Consider the following 12,826-nt stretch of genomic DNA (forward strand, 5'->3'; position numbering starts at 1 on the left):
GTTCCTTTAGCATTTGTTGTGGAGCTGGTTTGGTGGTGCTGAATTCTCTTAGCTTTTGCTTGTCTGTAAAGCTTTTGATTTCTCCATTGAATCTGAATGAGATCCTTGCGGGGTAGAGTGATCTTGGCTGCAGGTTCTTTCCTTTCATCACTTTAAATATATCGTGCAACTCCCTTCTGGCTTGTAGAGTTTCTGCTGAGAAATCAGCTGTTAACCTTATGGGAGTTCCCTTGTATGTTATTTGTCGTTTTTCCCTTGTTGCTTTCAGTAATTTTTCTTTCTCTTTAATTTTTGTCAGTTTGATTACTATGTGTCTTGATGTGTTTCTCCTTGGGTTTATCCTACCTGGGACTCTTTGCGCTTCCTGGACTTGGGTGGCTATTTCTTTTCCCATGTTAGGGAAGTTTTCGACTATAATCTCTTCAAATATTTTCTTGGGTCCTTTCTCTCTCTCTTCTCCTTCTGGGACCCCTATAATGTGAATGTTGGTGTGTTTAATGTTGTCCCAGAGGTTATCTTAGGCTGTCTTCATTTCTTTTCATTCTTTTAACTTTATTCTGTTCCGTGGCAGTGAATTCCACCATTTTGCCTTCCAGGTGACTTGTCTGTTCTTCTGCCTCAGTCATTCTGCTATTGATTCCTTCTAGTGTAGTTTTGATTTCAGTTATTGTATTGTTCATCTCTGTTTGTTTGTTCTTTAATTCTTCTAGGTGTTTGTTCTTTAATTCTTCTAGCTCTTTGTTAAACATTTCTTGCATCTTCTCAATCTTTGCCTCCATTCTTTTTCCGAGGTCCTGGATCATCTTCACTATCATTATTCTGAATTCTTTTTCTGGAAGGTTGCCTATTTCCACTTCATTTAGTTATTTTTCTGAGGTTTTATCTTGTTCCTTCATCTGGTATATAGTCCTCTGCCTTTTCATTTTGTCTCTCTTTCTGTGAATGTGGTTTTCCTTCCACAGCCTGCAGAATTGTAGTTCTTCTTGCTTCTGCTGTCTGCCCTCTGGTGGATGAGGCTATCTAAGAGGCTTGTGCAAGTTTCTTGATGGGAGGGACTCGTGGTGGGTAGAGCTGGCTGTTGCTCTGGTGGGCAGAGCTCAGTAAAACTTTAATCTGCTTGTCTGCTGATGGGTGGGGCTGGGTTCCCTCCCTGTTGGTTGTTTGGCCTGAGGCGACCCAGCCCTGGAGTCTACCCAGCTCTTTGGTGGGGCCAATGGCAGACTCCAGGAGGGCTCACTCCAAGGAGTACTTCCCATAACTTCTGCTGCCAGTGTCCTTGTCCCCATGGTGAGCCACAGCCATGCCCCGCCTCTGCAGGTGACCCTCCAACAGCAGCAGGTAGGTCTGGTTCAGTCTCCTATGGGGTCGCTGCTCCTTCCCCTGGGTCCCGATGCGCACACTACTTTGTGTGTGCCCTCCAAAAGTGGAGTCTCTGTTTCCCCCAGTCCTGTCAAAGTCCTGCAGTCAAATCCTGCTAGCCTTCAAAGTCTGATTCTCTAGTAATTCCTCCTGTTTCCAGACCCCCAGGTTGGGAAGCCTGACGTGGGGCTCAGAACCTTCACTCCAGTGGGTGGACTTCTGTGGTATAAGTGTTCTCCAGTTTGTGAGTCACCCACCCAGCAGTTATGGGACTTGATTTTATTGTGATTGCGCCCCCTCCTACTATCTCATTGCGTCTTCTTCTTTGTCTTTGGATGTGGGGTGTCTTTTTTGGTGAGTTCCAGTGTCTTCCTGTCGATGATTGTTCAGCAGTTGGTTGTGATTCCTGTGCTCTCGCAAGAGGGAGTGAGCGCACGTCCTTCTACTCCGCCATCTTGAACCAATCTCCCTATGACACACATATTTAAAAGTGGTGGTAACTCTGTAAGTGTGCTGGTTGCTTGCCTCTTAACCTCTCTGGTCTATAAGTTATTTAGACCTTGACCTGGTGAACATTTGAATGGGATCTAAATGAAGATATTTAATGGTATCGTCTAAGAATGGCTGAGGATTTACTCTTCTTTAAGTATTGAGGTGGAATACTAGACCCAGCTTTCTTATTTTCAGGATAGTTTTAATGTTTTATTGTGAGATGGCTCAGCCTCTGCACCCCCTATAGCCTATGAATTCTTCCTGAGTTTTAGACCCAGACCTTTAAGCCCCTGGCACTTAGTTCTGCTATGTAATAGGGAACCCAGAGAGAACAGAATGCTCAAGCTTTCATTGTTAATTAATGGGAGAAGTTCCGCCCTGGGGAAGTATTACCATGGTGAGAGCAACCTTGAAACTACAGATGGAGCCATTATATCAGCAGACCTAGACATCCAGGAGCGAGATTGAACCAAAGGATTCAGTTTATCATGGCCATCCCCTTCTGTCCCACCCATGGGACACTTGTATGAAGACCAGTCGTTTTATCCAGGAGAAAAAAGTATTGGACCTGGTAGTTAAGGATGAATGCAATAATTTGCTGTTTAGTCATTCTTAGGTGGTTCTCAAACTTGAGGTGAGCAGGGAGAGTGATCACCATAGAGCATGGTATTGGGGAGGCCTCATAGGGGGCTTAGACTTGGTCTTTAGGAAAGGCTGAGCGGTGGACTTCAGTGAGAAGAGGAAGGTGATCCAGGTTGGGAGAACAGTGTGAATGTAAAAGCTGTGTTTCGGGAATGATGCATGGAGCAGTTTTGCTGGAGTGGAGGGTTTGTGTGAAACAAAGATGCTCAAAGTGTGTACAGCAAGGCCCCTGGGTTTGGTGCAGATGCCCCCTGGAACCAAACAACATGAAAGGGCTGACCTGGCCTCCAGCCACTGCTCTGTTTTTGTAGATTGTGATTCTGCGTAAGATTCTACCTGCAACTCTGCGTAAGATTCTACCTGCAACTCTGCGTAAGATTCTACCTGCAACCAAGAGTGTGATTATGCTGCGTAGAGGTTTGAAATTCACCAGTGCAGAGGACTTCTAGTGAAACATATGGACCCAACATGTGTTTATTTCCATTCCTTCCTGAGAACCCACTAAAATAGCAATAAAGGTTATAAAAAAGTATAATGATAAAGGAATGGAAGAGGAGAAAAAGCATATGGGAGATTGTAATCAGAGTTTAGTTGCTGATGGATAAATGGCAGAGTTGCGAAAGCTGAAACCCAAGCTTCCGGTGTGGGGTTTCCACCCGGAAGGCAGCCAATTTGCACCATGGAGCCCTGGAAAGCCTCAGTGATCAGAGACATATGGGGTGTGTGTGTGAATGTGTATGTGTATGTGTATGTGTAATGAGACAAAAAACTTGGAAGTTTAAAATTTGTGCAGGGAGCAGCTAGATTTCTAGGTTGTCAGCCATCGCTCCCAACCCTCTGCCATATGTATGTGTGCACACACAGACATGCACACACACACATGTTCACATACACGCACGTGCGGCCACGTGAGTGCTGCTAGTGTAAGAAGTTCCTGGGAGAGTAGAACCAGCGTGGAGAGCACAGCCATAGCCGAAGGCAGAGATGAACTCAGGAAAAAGGGATTAAGTGAGGATGCTGTCTCCAGGGTAAAGACTGGAAGGTTTTTTTTGCTGGGGAAAGTGACCAGTCTAAGGGAAGAAAACTACAGATTGTGATATTTGGGGATCTTCTAGTGAAACAGCTGAGTGAATCCAGAAATCAACTTTTAGACATTTTAACACTCAGGTGTGAGGGTTGAAATAAAGGCATCTTCGGACATGCAGGGTTTCAAAAACTTAACTTTGGTGCATCCTTTCTCAGAAACTCCTAGATGATTTCTTCTACCAGACAAGAGGAAACAGAGAAAGAAGTCCTGAGATGCAGGACACAGGGGACTCAGTTCAGGGGCCAAGAGGAGGGTGAGGGAAGATGACTCAGGGCAGGAATGTAGAGCAGGCAGGCCTGGAGGACAGCTGTCCACGCTGGACAAAGGGTGCCTGGAGAAATGAGGCCCAGAGTTGAGTGATCCTGGGAGGCCACCAGCCCTGTCAGAATCTGGGGGTGAATTTGTGATAGGTCCTTGAAAACCAAGCAGAATGAAACACGCAGTTCTTAACTCTAGAGAAAAAGAAAAAGGTGTACAAGTAAGGAAATGTATGTATAGTATTCTACAAAGTCATAATCCAAACTCTGAATATTGAGTTAGTGATGGTTTTCTAAATTGGGAGGATGGGGGAGGAGAGAGCATTGTGTGTGTTGTGGGGTGGAGTACAAGAACTAAATCCTCAGCTTTGCTAGTGGAAAGTCCATAAGTAATATCTAATTTGGTAGAAATCAAGAAATTATGGAGTAAGCATTTATTTAGAAGTACGACTGTCAATAGAAGAAGCAGTCAAGAGCTGAAAGTAGTTGTTGCCTCTGGGGAGCAGAAATCAGCAGTAGGGAGAAGGAGGCAGGAGACACTGGTTTTCATTGTATCTCCTGTAGTACTGTTTGTGTTTCAAACTATAGATACATGATTCCTTTGCTAACAAATAAAAATAAATAAAAATCACTGGTTGGGAGAATTTATGAGACAGGTGGGAAAGTTCCAGATTATTGTGAGCCTTGAATACTGATTCAAGGTTTTGACTCGAGCCTGACATAAGGAGTCAGTCTGTTGGGGTTACCCTGATGGCAGTTTGTTGGCTGGATTGGATAAAGAGATTAGTTCAGAGATAGTTGGACGTAGAAATGGAAAGTCAAGGGCAGGGAGACAAATAAAATGAAGCCCTCGGGCTGAGTGGCTTACTGACATCAGTAGGAAAGGAAGAGTCGGGAATGATGGTGTTGTTTCATGCCTGGGAGGAGGACTGATGCAGGGAGGACAGGGAAAGGCTCAGGTTTGGGGCGAGAGGGATGGCATTTAGTTGAATCCAAAGTGACAGCAGGTCAGGACGGCAAGGCAGTCCAGCAAGAGGAATCCAGACGCAGTCTGTGAACAGGGACTGGGGACTACTTGAGGAGAAGCCATTTTTAGGGAGGCTTTGAGTTTGAAAGAATTGTTGAAAGGGTGGCAACAAAAGTCAGCTAGGAGGCTAACCCTGAAAGCTGAGGAAAGTATCAGACCAAAGCGCCATAGTCATGTGAATAAGATCAGAATTCAGAGATGATACGAGAAGGTCGTTAGGGAACAAAGACCCTCCAACACTTTGGAATCGTACAGTGTAACCCATTTTGGGTTCCTTTTGCGTTGGGTTAACCCCGTTTTCTTCAGTGGTATCTCTCCCTTATTTTTTTAAAACTCCTTTTCTCCCCCTTACCCTTTCAAATTTATAATGGAAAATTCAGGCATACAGCAAATTTGAGGGAATAGTACAATGAATCCCTTGTAACCATTGCCTGGTTCTAACAGTTAATAACATTTTGTTTTATCTGATCTTCCCACTTTTTAGGGGAGAGGACCAATGAATTGTAAAGCAAATCCCAGTCATCATATCCTTGGATCCATAAATACATCACATACACCTCTAACAGATGAGTGTTTTGTTTTAAACATAACCAAAATACCATTATCCCACCCAACACAATTAACAATATTTCCTTACTTATGTCATACACAGTCTGTGTTGCGTTTTCCCCAATTGTCTTAAAAATGTTTTCACACTTGATTTGTTTGAATCAGATCCAAACTCAAGATCAACACATTGCTTTTGGCTGATCTCATAAGTCTCTCTTAATCTATAAGTTCCCCCACCCTTCCTTGTTTTTTTCTGGCTATTTATTTGTTGAAGATCCTGGGCATCTGTCTTGTAGAATTTCTCACATTCTGGATGTGGCTGATTGTGACTCCTGGTGTTGTGTTATATGTTCCTTTATTCCTTATCTTTCCTGGTAAACTGGTCATTAGATATGGAGGCTTAAGTAGATTCAAATTCATTTTTTAAAATTGAAATATAATTTACACACAGTGAGATAAACAGATCTTAGTTATACAGTTCACTGAGCTTTGACAAATGCGTACACTTATGTAACTCACACTCCATCAAAATGTAAAATATTTCTATCACCCTGCGGAGTTCCCTTTCTTACTTTCTTTTGATCACTTCTTCCCTGTGTATGTGGAAATCAAGTTACATCTACCAAGCACAGCTGAGGATTTTTACTCTCTGTTCTAGCCCTGCCTTGCCCGTGGATATTTTAGGGCCAACTTTGGAAAGATTGCTTCCTCAACAAAAGATAATGTGGAGAGTCCTGCTGTCATTTGCACCAACTCTTCTTCTCGTGATCATGCAACGTATTTTCACTGGCACCTTATATCAGGATAATTTCAGTTTCAAGGAGCAAAAATTGGGATCCAAATTGGCTTGAATAATGAAGAGAATTCACTGCCTCATGTAACTAAAAATTCTAGATGTAGATCCTGGTTTCAAGTGAACCATGATCCAGTGGCTCAACAGTATCCCCAAGAGACTGGCTTTTTTCCCATTTTTCTGCTCTGCCATCTACTGGGTCAACTTCATATTGTGTTTGGGTCCCAGATGGTAGCCAGTCCCAGGACTGCATACTTTCTCAGTCATATCCGGCAAAGAAGAGAGACTATATTCTTCCCACCATAACTAGCAAAAGCCATGAGATTCATCCTGATTGGCTCAGCATAGGTCACTTGCCCACTCCTGGTCCAGTCAACAGTTCAACTCCAGGGTTGGGAGTACAGTCGGGTGCCCCAGAACCACTTGGATCTCTGACATGGAAATCAGGAGCTGTTGGTAAAGAAGGATTGGTGGCTGGGGGGGCAACCACAGATGTCTGCTAGAATCATCTAAGCCCTGGAAGCCTCCGTAACTGGAGCCCACCTGGCTGTGCCTCCCCAGAGCAGCCAAACTCCTGTGCCAGACCCCACACCAGACCCTTTCTCACCCTCCTCCTTGCCAGCCATCCTGAGATTTCTCTCGCATTTGAGCGGAGGGGTGAGGTGGTCACTGTATTCATTCTGAGCTTGATGTTTGCAGCTGGGAGAAACGCACAGACCCCCGAGGCAGGTTCTACTACGTGGACCACAACACTCGGACCACCACCTGGCAGCGCCCCACGGCCGAGTACGTGCGGAACTATGAGCAGTGGCAGTCCCAGCGCAACCAGCTCCAGGGCGCCATGCAGCACTTCAGCCAGAGATTCCTCTACCAGGTGAGAGCCGGGGGCCAGCCACGAGGGAGGGGAGCCTTCCAGCGGCCACACACGGCCACGCACATTCTCCGTCCACCTGTTTGGCGAGCAGGGAAAATGGTGGCTAGAAATGTCAGTGCTCTGACACTGGAGATTTTACTCATCACAGTGAAATTCCTCAAACTCCAGTGTTTCTAACTTAGTGACTCCATGTCCACCTTCTGTGTTTATGGACTCAGGACGTGTATCTGAAACTGAATTCCCCCATCTTCCTTCCAGGACTGGATTTCTTTTCTGGTCCCTCCATCCAGGTCCATTTACCCAGACTTGAGACCTGAAGTTTGCTGTGACCTCTCCCATACCTTGCCTTTTCAAGTCAAAGCAGTCACCCAAATCCTTCCCTTTCTATTGCTGCTACTGGTTTTCTTTAGATGTTTATTATCTGACAGGTTCTGAAGGATGGAGGGACCTTAAAGTTCATCTGGATTTGGGGTGGGCAAACTATGGCCTTTGGGCCAAATGGGCCCCCAGCTAGTTTTGTAAATAAAGTTTTATCGGAACACAAGCACACCCCATAGTGAGGGTATTGACTGTGGCTGCTTTCATGCTACAATGGCAGAGTTGAGTAGCCACAACAAAGACCAGGTGGCCCATAAAGCCTAAAATATTTCTGTGGCCCTTTACAGAAAAAGTGTATTGACCACTGGTCTAGATCAGCCTTCTTCTATCTGATTCCTGATTTTCCTCTGTCCCTCCCACCTGAATGGTTAAGGCAGCCTTGGAATTGTCTCTTTGCTGTCATTCTCTCTCCTCCAATCTGTACTGCCTGTTTCTAGCAGAGCAGTCTTCAAATATCACTGTCATTTTGTCACTTTTTTTTTTTCTTTTTAATTTTTTGGCCGTGCCACGCAGCTGCGGGATCTTAGTTTCCCAACCAGGGATCGAACCTGGGTCCCCTGCAGTGGAAGCTTGGAGTCCTAACCACTGGACCACCAGGGAATTCCCCATTTTGTCACTTTTAAAAAAAATCACTGTGGAAGATTTAAGGAATGGGGCTTTGCTCTACATTATTAATCACTGGCTCAAAACCTTCTGTGGTCATTACCTACAGAATAACATTTAACCTTCTCGTCCAGAAGTCAGAGTGTTGTGGTCCCAAATTAACTGTCTAATGGTCTCCCATACTGGGTCCCTTTAGGAACCTTCCTTCCTGGGTCTCTCTCTCATTAGAGGCCCTACCAGCAGCCTGGTGCTTGGTGGGGAGCCCAGCCACACAGCTTCTTTGGCAGAGAGAAGTGGGATTCCCAAGTTGGAACTCTGATTACATTTTCTCAGAGCCCCTTGAACATGAAGCTTTGTTCCCCCTGCAGTGGAACCTGCACAGGGTGTGGTATGTCGGAAGTTGGAAACTTTTTGAGCTGGTCTAGGACATCACCACGTTTAACTCACATTGTTTCTATTTGAAATGAACTTTAACCCCACAACCCACTTCTAAATGCTCAGAAAACCTGTAATTTCAGTTAATAGCATTCATCATCAGCTTTGCCGTCATTTCCAGCTCTTTCTCTGCTCACCCAAAGCAGGAGCTACCCCATCAACCAGAAGGCATGGTGGCATTGGCCTTGGCTGGCTTGTTCCTTCTTCTGTCTGTGGGGGCTGATTGCTCATCATACAGTGTTTCCTTAGTATGGATGAGCAGAAAGTCTGGTGTTTGTCACGTTGAGTTGCCTCCAAGGTAGCTATGATGCCTGTCTACAACCCGTGCCCAGTGGTCTACCTGGTGCAGCACTGCTGGGCATCTGGCCTCCCACTCCACAGCCCCCTTCATACATGCTGGGCATCCGGTTCTGGCATGTTTCAAAATTGGGTGGAATCTGGTCCTTCTCTGCATTTCAGAAATTATTCCTTTTGAGCTGGGCCCCAAAGACTTTCCCTGCCATTTTCTTGGGTGGTCATGGCTGCAAAACTGGAAAGGTCTGGGGCATCTTTGTCCTTTGACTTAGAGACGAGGACGCGTTTTAGGAGTCTCCCATGGTTTTGTCTCCCTGTTTACCCGACTTCTTAAATTAAAAAAGAAAACTCCATTGAAGGACTCTTTTTTTTTTTCCTACCCTCCCATGCACTGTGTAGGTTCTGTCAGTTGACCCAGATGTTTGGTGTGTGAAAGGGAAGATTCTGGAGCTCACGTCTGCTCGGTCTTTTGGAGCCTTCATTCCTCTCTCCTGTCTCTCTCATTTTAGCAACATCATTCCAGGCCTGCAGAGGTAGAACTTTGACTTGGAGTGCCTCCTAAAAGTAAAAATTCAGCGCTTGAAAGAAAATGTTCTCTCTGAGTCCTCTAACATGGTTTTCTCAGCTTGGCTGGGGATCCAGGAGGGTTCTGGATGGAGGTGATGGTTCCCTTTTGTTCCTGAAACAAGACTCATATTGAAAAACGTGGTAGGAATCTTTTTTGGGTCAGCTTTCAATGTGTGTCTGTTGATTTCCCTCCCCTCTGGGTTTCGTTTGCCCCTCTTGTTTGCTATGGTGCCATGTCCTGGTTACAAGTAAGAAGAGTCGCTTTCATAGAGTTATTTTGGGGTTTGGCCTTGGCCCAGGGTTTGACTCGGAAGACTTAAGAGCTGATACTATACCATTGGCTTCCCCTCCTCCTCCTCCTCCTCCTCCTCCTGCTGCTGCTGGGCTGAAACCAGACCTTGTTCTTCTTTGCTGCCTGCAGAGAACATGAGATACAGTTCAATATGGGAAATCAAGGGAATCCCAGATGGCAGTCTCCTGCAATCCCTTCCTGCCTCAATGCATACCTTTGGCGGTCTCGCTGTTATCATCCCCTTATCTCTGACACGTTTCCCTCTCCTGACGCCCCAGTGTGCCGTTGTTACTTGCGATCATCGTGCACGTACTTGAGCTTGGCCGCTGCAGTTTCCATTTGCCCTCTGTTCTGTGGTCCTGCTGCGGTCCGCCGAGCACGCCCAGCCCAGTCGTGTGCATCTTGTAATTGCGACGGGACTCTGCTTGCAGCCTACTACTATTTCTGTGGCAACTCCTCCTCCACTCCTGCCTGATGCTCCCCTGATAATCAAAGGTGTAGCCAGTGCTGGCAAGACTGAAGCAAATCCTCCTGCGGCTCCTAACGTATGGACGCCAAAGTGCTTTATCCAGAAACAGACAACTTGTTTCTTGCTCTGCAAAGAGCCCCTTGGATCAAATTCTCAAGCACCTGGGTTTTGTTCTGTGCCCACTGGGTGCATCCTTAAAAAAAAAAAAAAAAGGAGCCTGCCTTCCACACTGTAACCTCTGTGCCCTTCCCAGAGCTTGTCTTGCCCTCGGCTGTATTTGCTAGACATTCTTTATTTCTGAGTTTGTATCTTAAAATATTACTGGAACTAAATGCTTTTAGTCCCTAAGGGACTTGAACTCATGTGAGCCCTCTGGCTCATGGCCTGCACCCCAGTTCTTCCAACCCAGGGACGGTTACCAGGAAAACTATTCAACAGCATTCCTTTCTCTTCTTAATAATAAAGGAAACTGTCTTGTCTCTTAGAGTCACCTGCACATCCCTGGATCTCTTTTCTGACTGCAGTCCCCTCCCCCGCCATACCCCTTTCTCTGTGCTTTTCCAGCCATGCTCCAGGTAACACTTGGGATCTCTCATTTCAGGGGAAGGTGTGGCAGGAGAGAAGGGGCAGTTGGTTGGCTCACTGGAGATGTGGGGTTTTTGGGTTTTGGTTTTCTGGCCAGGATATATAGCTTTTAATTTTTTGTGTCTTCTTGGCTTCTGTTCACTTCCTTTAAACATTTTTCAAGTTGTAGTATATACGTTAGGGAAGAAATATCCAAAATAATCAAGTGCTTTGCTTTAACTGTAAGAGGTAAAATCATTATGAGCGTCAACTTCCACTGACCCATTTCACGTGTCGCTCGTGTTTATGAGTCTCTGGTCTCTCTCCCTTCCTGTCCGCCTCCTCTGCTCTCCGCCTCTAGGGATGAGAATGAGAGGATACTAAAGGCATTTTTCAAAAAACCACCTTCATGAAAGAGAGCCAACACTGTGTGAACATTTAATTTCTGACATTAAAAAAAAAAAAGGCAAAGGTTAAGAAAGGGGCCGTTAAACATTTTTTGTTTCTAGTTCAGTGCAGGTCACGAAGGCTGTCAGAAAAAAGACCTTTTGGTGTGTTGATTTGTAGAGTTAGGCAAGAGATGACTGTAAGCCCGCTGAAGCCCAGTTGGTACCAGTTGGGAGCTAATTTCCCAGCAGAGCTCCTGAATGCTTTGCAGATCATCCACTTACTCTGGTGGGGGAGAAAAAAGGCCTGAATCAGCCAAAAAAATCGCACCAAATGCTGCTTCTTTTAATTTCTTAGAATGACCTTTTCTGTAGCCCTTCCCTTTTGCGAGGACACTGGTCCAGCTCAACGCTCACCCGCCGCCTTCTATTTGGCTTCATTGTCTGAAGCGCGTGCATGTTTCACAAGGTAGTTCCTTCCCTTCTGTTGCCGCGTGTTTTTTGTACCCACTGTTCTTGTTATGTATTAACTACGAAAAAGGTGGAGGAGCTTGGGTTTTATGACATGCCAACTCCCCTCACCTCGCCTCCCCTCCACACACACACCATAATAACCTCCGTGAATTGGGGAAGTTTTCTTTCAGCAGCCATCAGACAAATCGGAACGGTGGTGGGGGGTCGTAAGCACACCCTCGAGGCTGAGGGCAACATGCCCTAAATCCAGGACAGCCCAGCTTCCCGCACCTTCGAGCAGTTTCGCTCTGCCTGGTTAGGAGGCCCTCTGCTGGAAGGGGGCTCCGTCCCATCAAGGAACCTATGGTTTCAAGACTGAAACGTCTTTGTTGGAACTTGCTTTGGAAGAGTCGCTTGTGGCTGCCACCTCGGAAAGAAAGTTTCTCTGTCCTTTCAGCGGGGAGTGGAGGGAGGGCCGTGGAAGGGGGTTCGTTGGCAGTTGAGTTCTACCAATGTTTTCTCAAGCCGAGACTGAGCTCCATTCATCCTCCTGCCCGTGTGTGGCTCCGCTGCCCCCAGACGGGGCCCGCCAGGCAGCCCGAAGTCTGCAGTGAGAACTTGATCCCCCTCATGTAACAATTAAATTTTAGTAAGTGAAATAAAAATGCTTTGGCACAAAAAAAAAAAAAAAGAAAGAAAGAAAGGAAAAAAAAGGAGAGAGAGAGAGAAAGCAAGCCAGCGGGGAACAATACTTGTTTTATTTCAGTGTGAAGAGTCTTTGACAGCACCCCCGTTCCCCGCAGGCTATGAGAACTCTTGGGCCACCGCAGCCCTGCCCCAGGGACCCCGCAGCGGAATGAGGCTGGGGGTGGAGGTTCGAATGTAAACAGCCGCCCTGAAGGCCCGGAGTCAGCTCCCCTTCTTTCTCCTGTCTCCCCTTCTCTCTCTCTCTCCCTCTCTGTCTCTCTGTCTCTCTCTGTCTCTCTGTCTCTCTCTGTCTCTCTCTGTCTCTCTGTCTCTCTCTCGTCATCTCGCCCCAGCCCCACCTCCCCAGACAGACGCACACAGAACACTGAACAACTTCAGGTTCAGGCCGGAGGAGAAGAAAGGTGCTTTGTGAAGGGAAGCAAAACATTCCTGGGGGAGGTGAGGGGCCCGGGGCCTGAATGTGCCCTCAGTCTGTCGCACACCGCTGCTGCCTCTCCCTGCGCACCCAGGAGGGAGGAGGGCCCAGCCCCCGGCCAGGAAGCTCTGGGCGTGGGCAGGGCTTGTGGGAATGATTTCATTGGAAAGGCCTGCGATATT

At 46.5% G+C, this 12,826-nt stretch overlaps 1 protein-coding gene across 1 annotated transcript in view; it reads left to right on the top strand.

Moving 5' to 3' along the window:
* Window positions 1-12,826, top strand: part of WWP2 (WW domain containing E3 ubiquitin protein ligase 2) — a 147,039-nt gene that overhangs the window by 118,706 nt on the left and 15,507 nt on the right. Inside the window, exon 10 of the mRNA XM_036833378.1 lies at window positions 6,906-7,080. Coding sequence (XP_036689273.1) covers window positions 6,906-7,080 — 175 coding nt within the window. The remainder of the gene's footprint in view (window positions 1-6,905; window positions 7,081-12,826) is intronic.

The sequence above is a fragment of the Balaenoptera musculus genome, chromosome 19, assembly GCF_009873245.2.
Source record: "Balaenoptera musculus isolate JJ_BM4_2016_0621 chromosome 19, mBalMus1.pri.v3, whole genome shotgun sequence".
Lineage (NCBI taxonomy): Eukaryota > Metazoa > Chordata > Mammalia > Artiodactyla > Balaenopteridae > Balaenoptera > Balaenoptera musculus.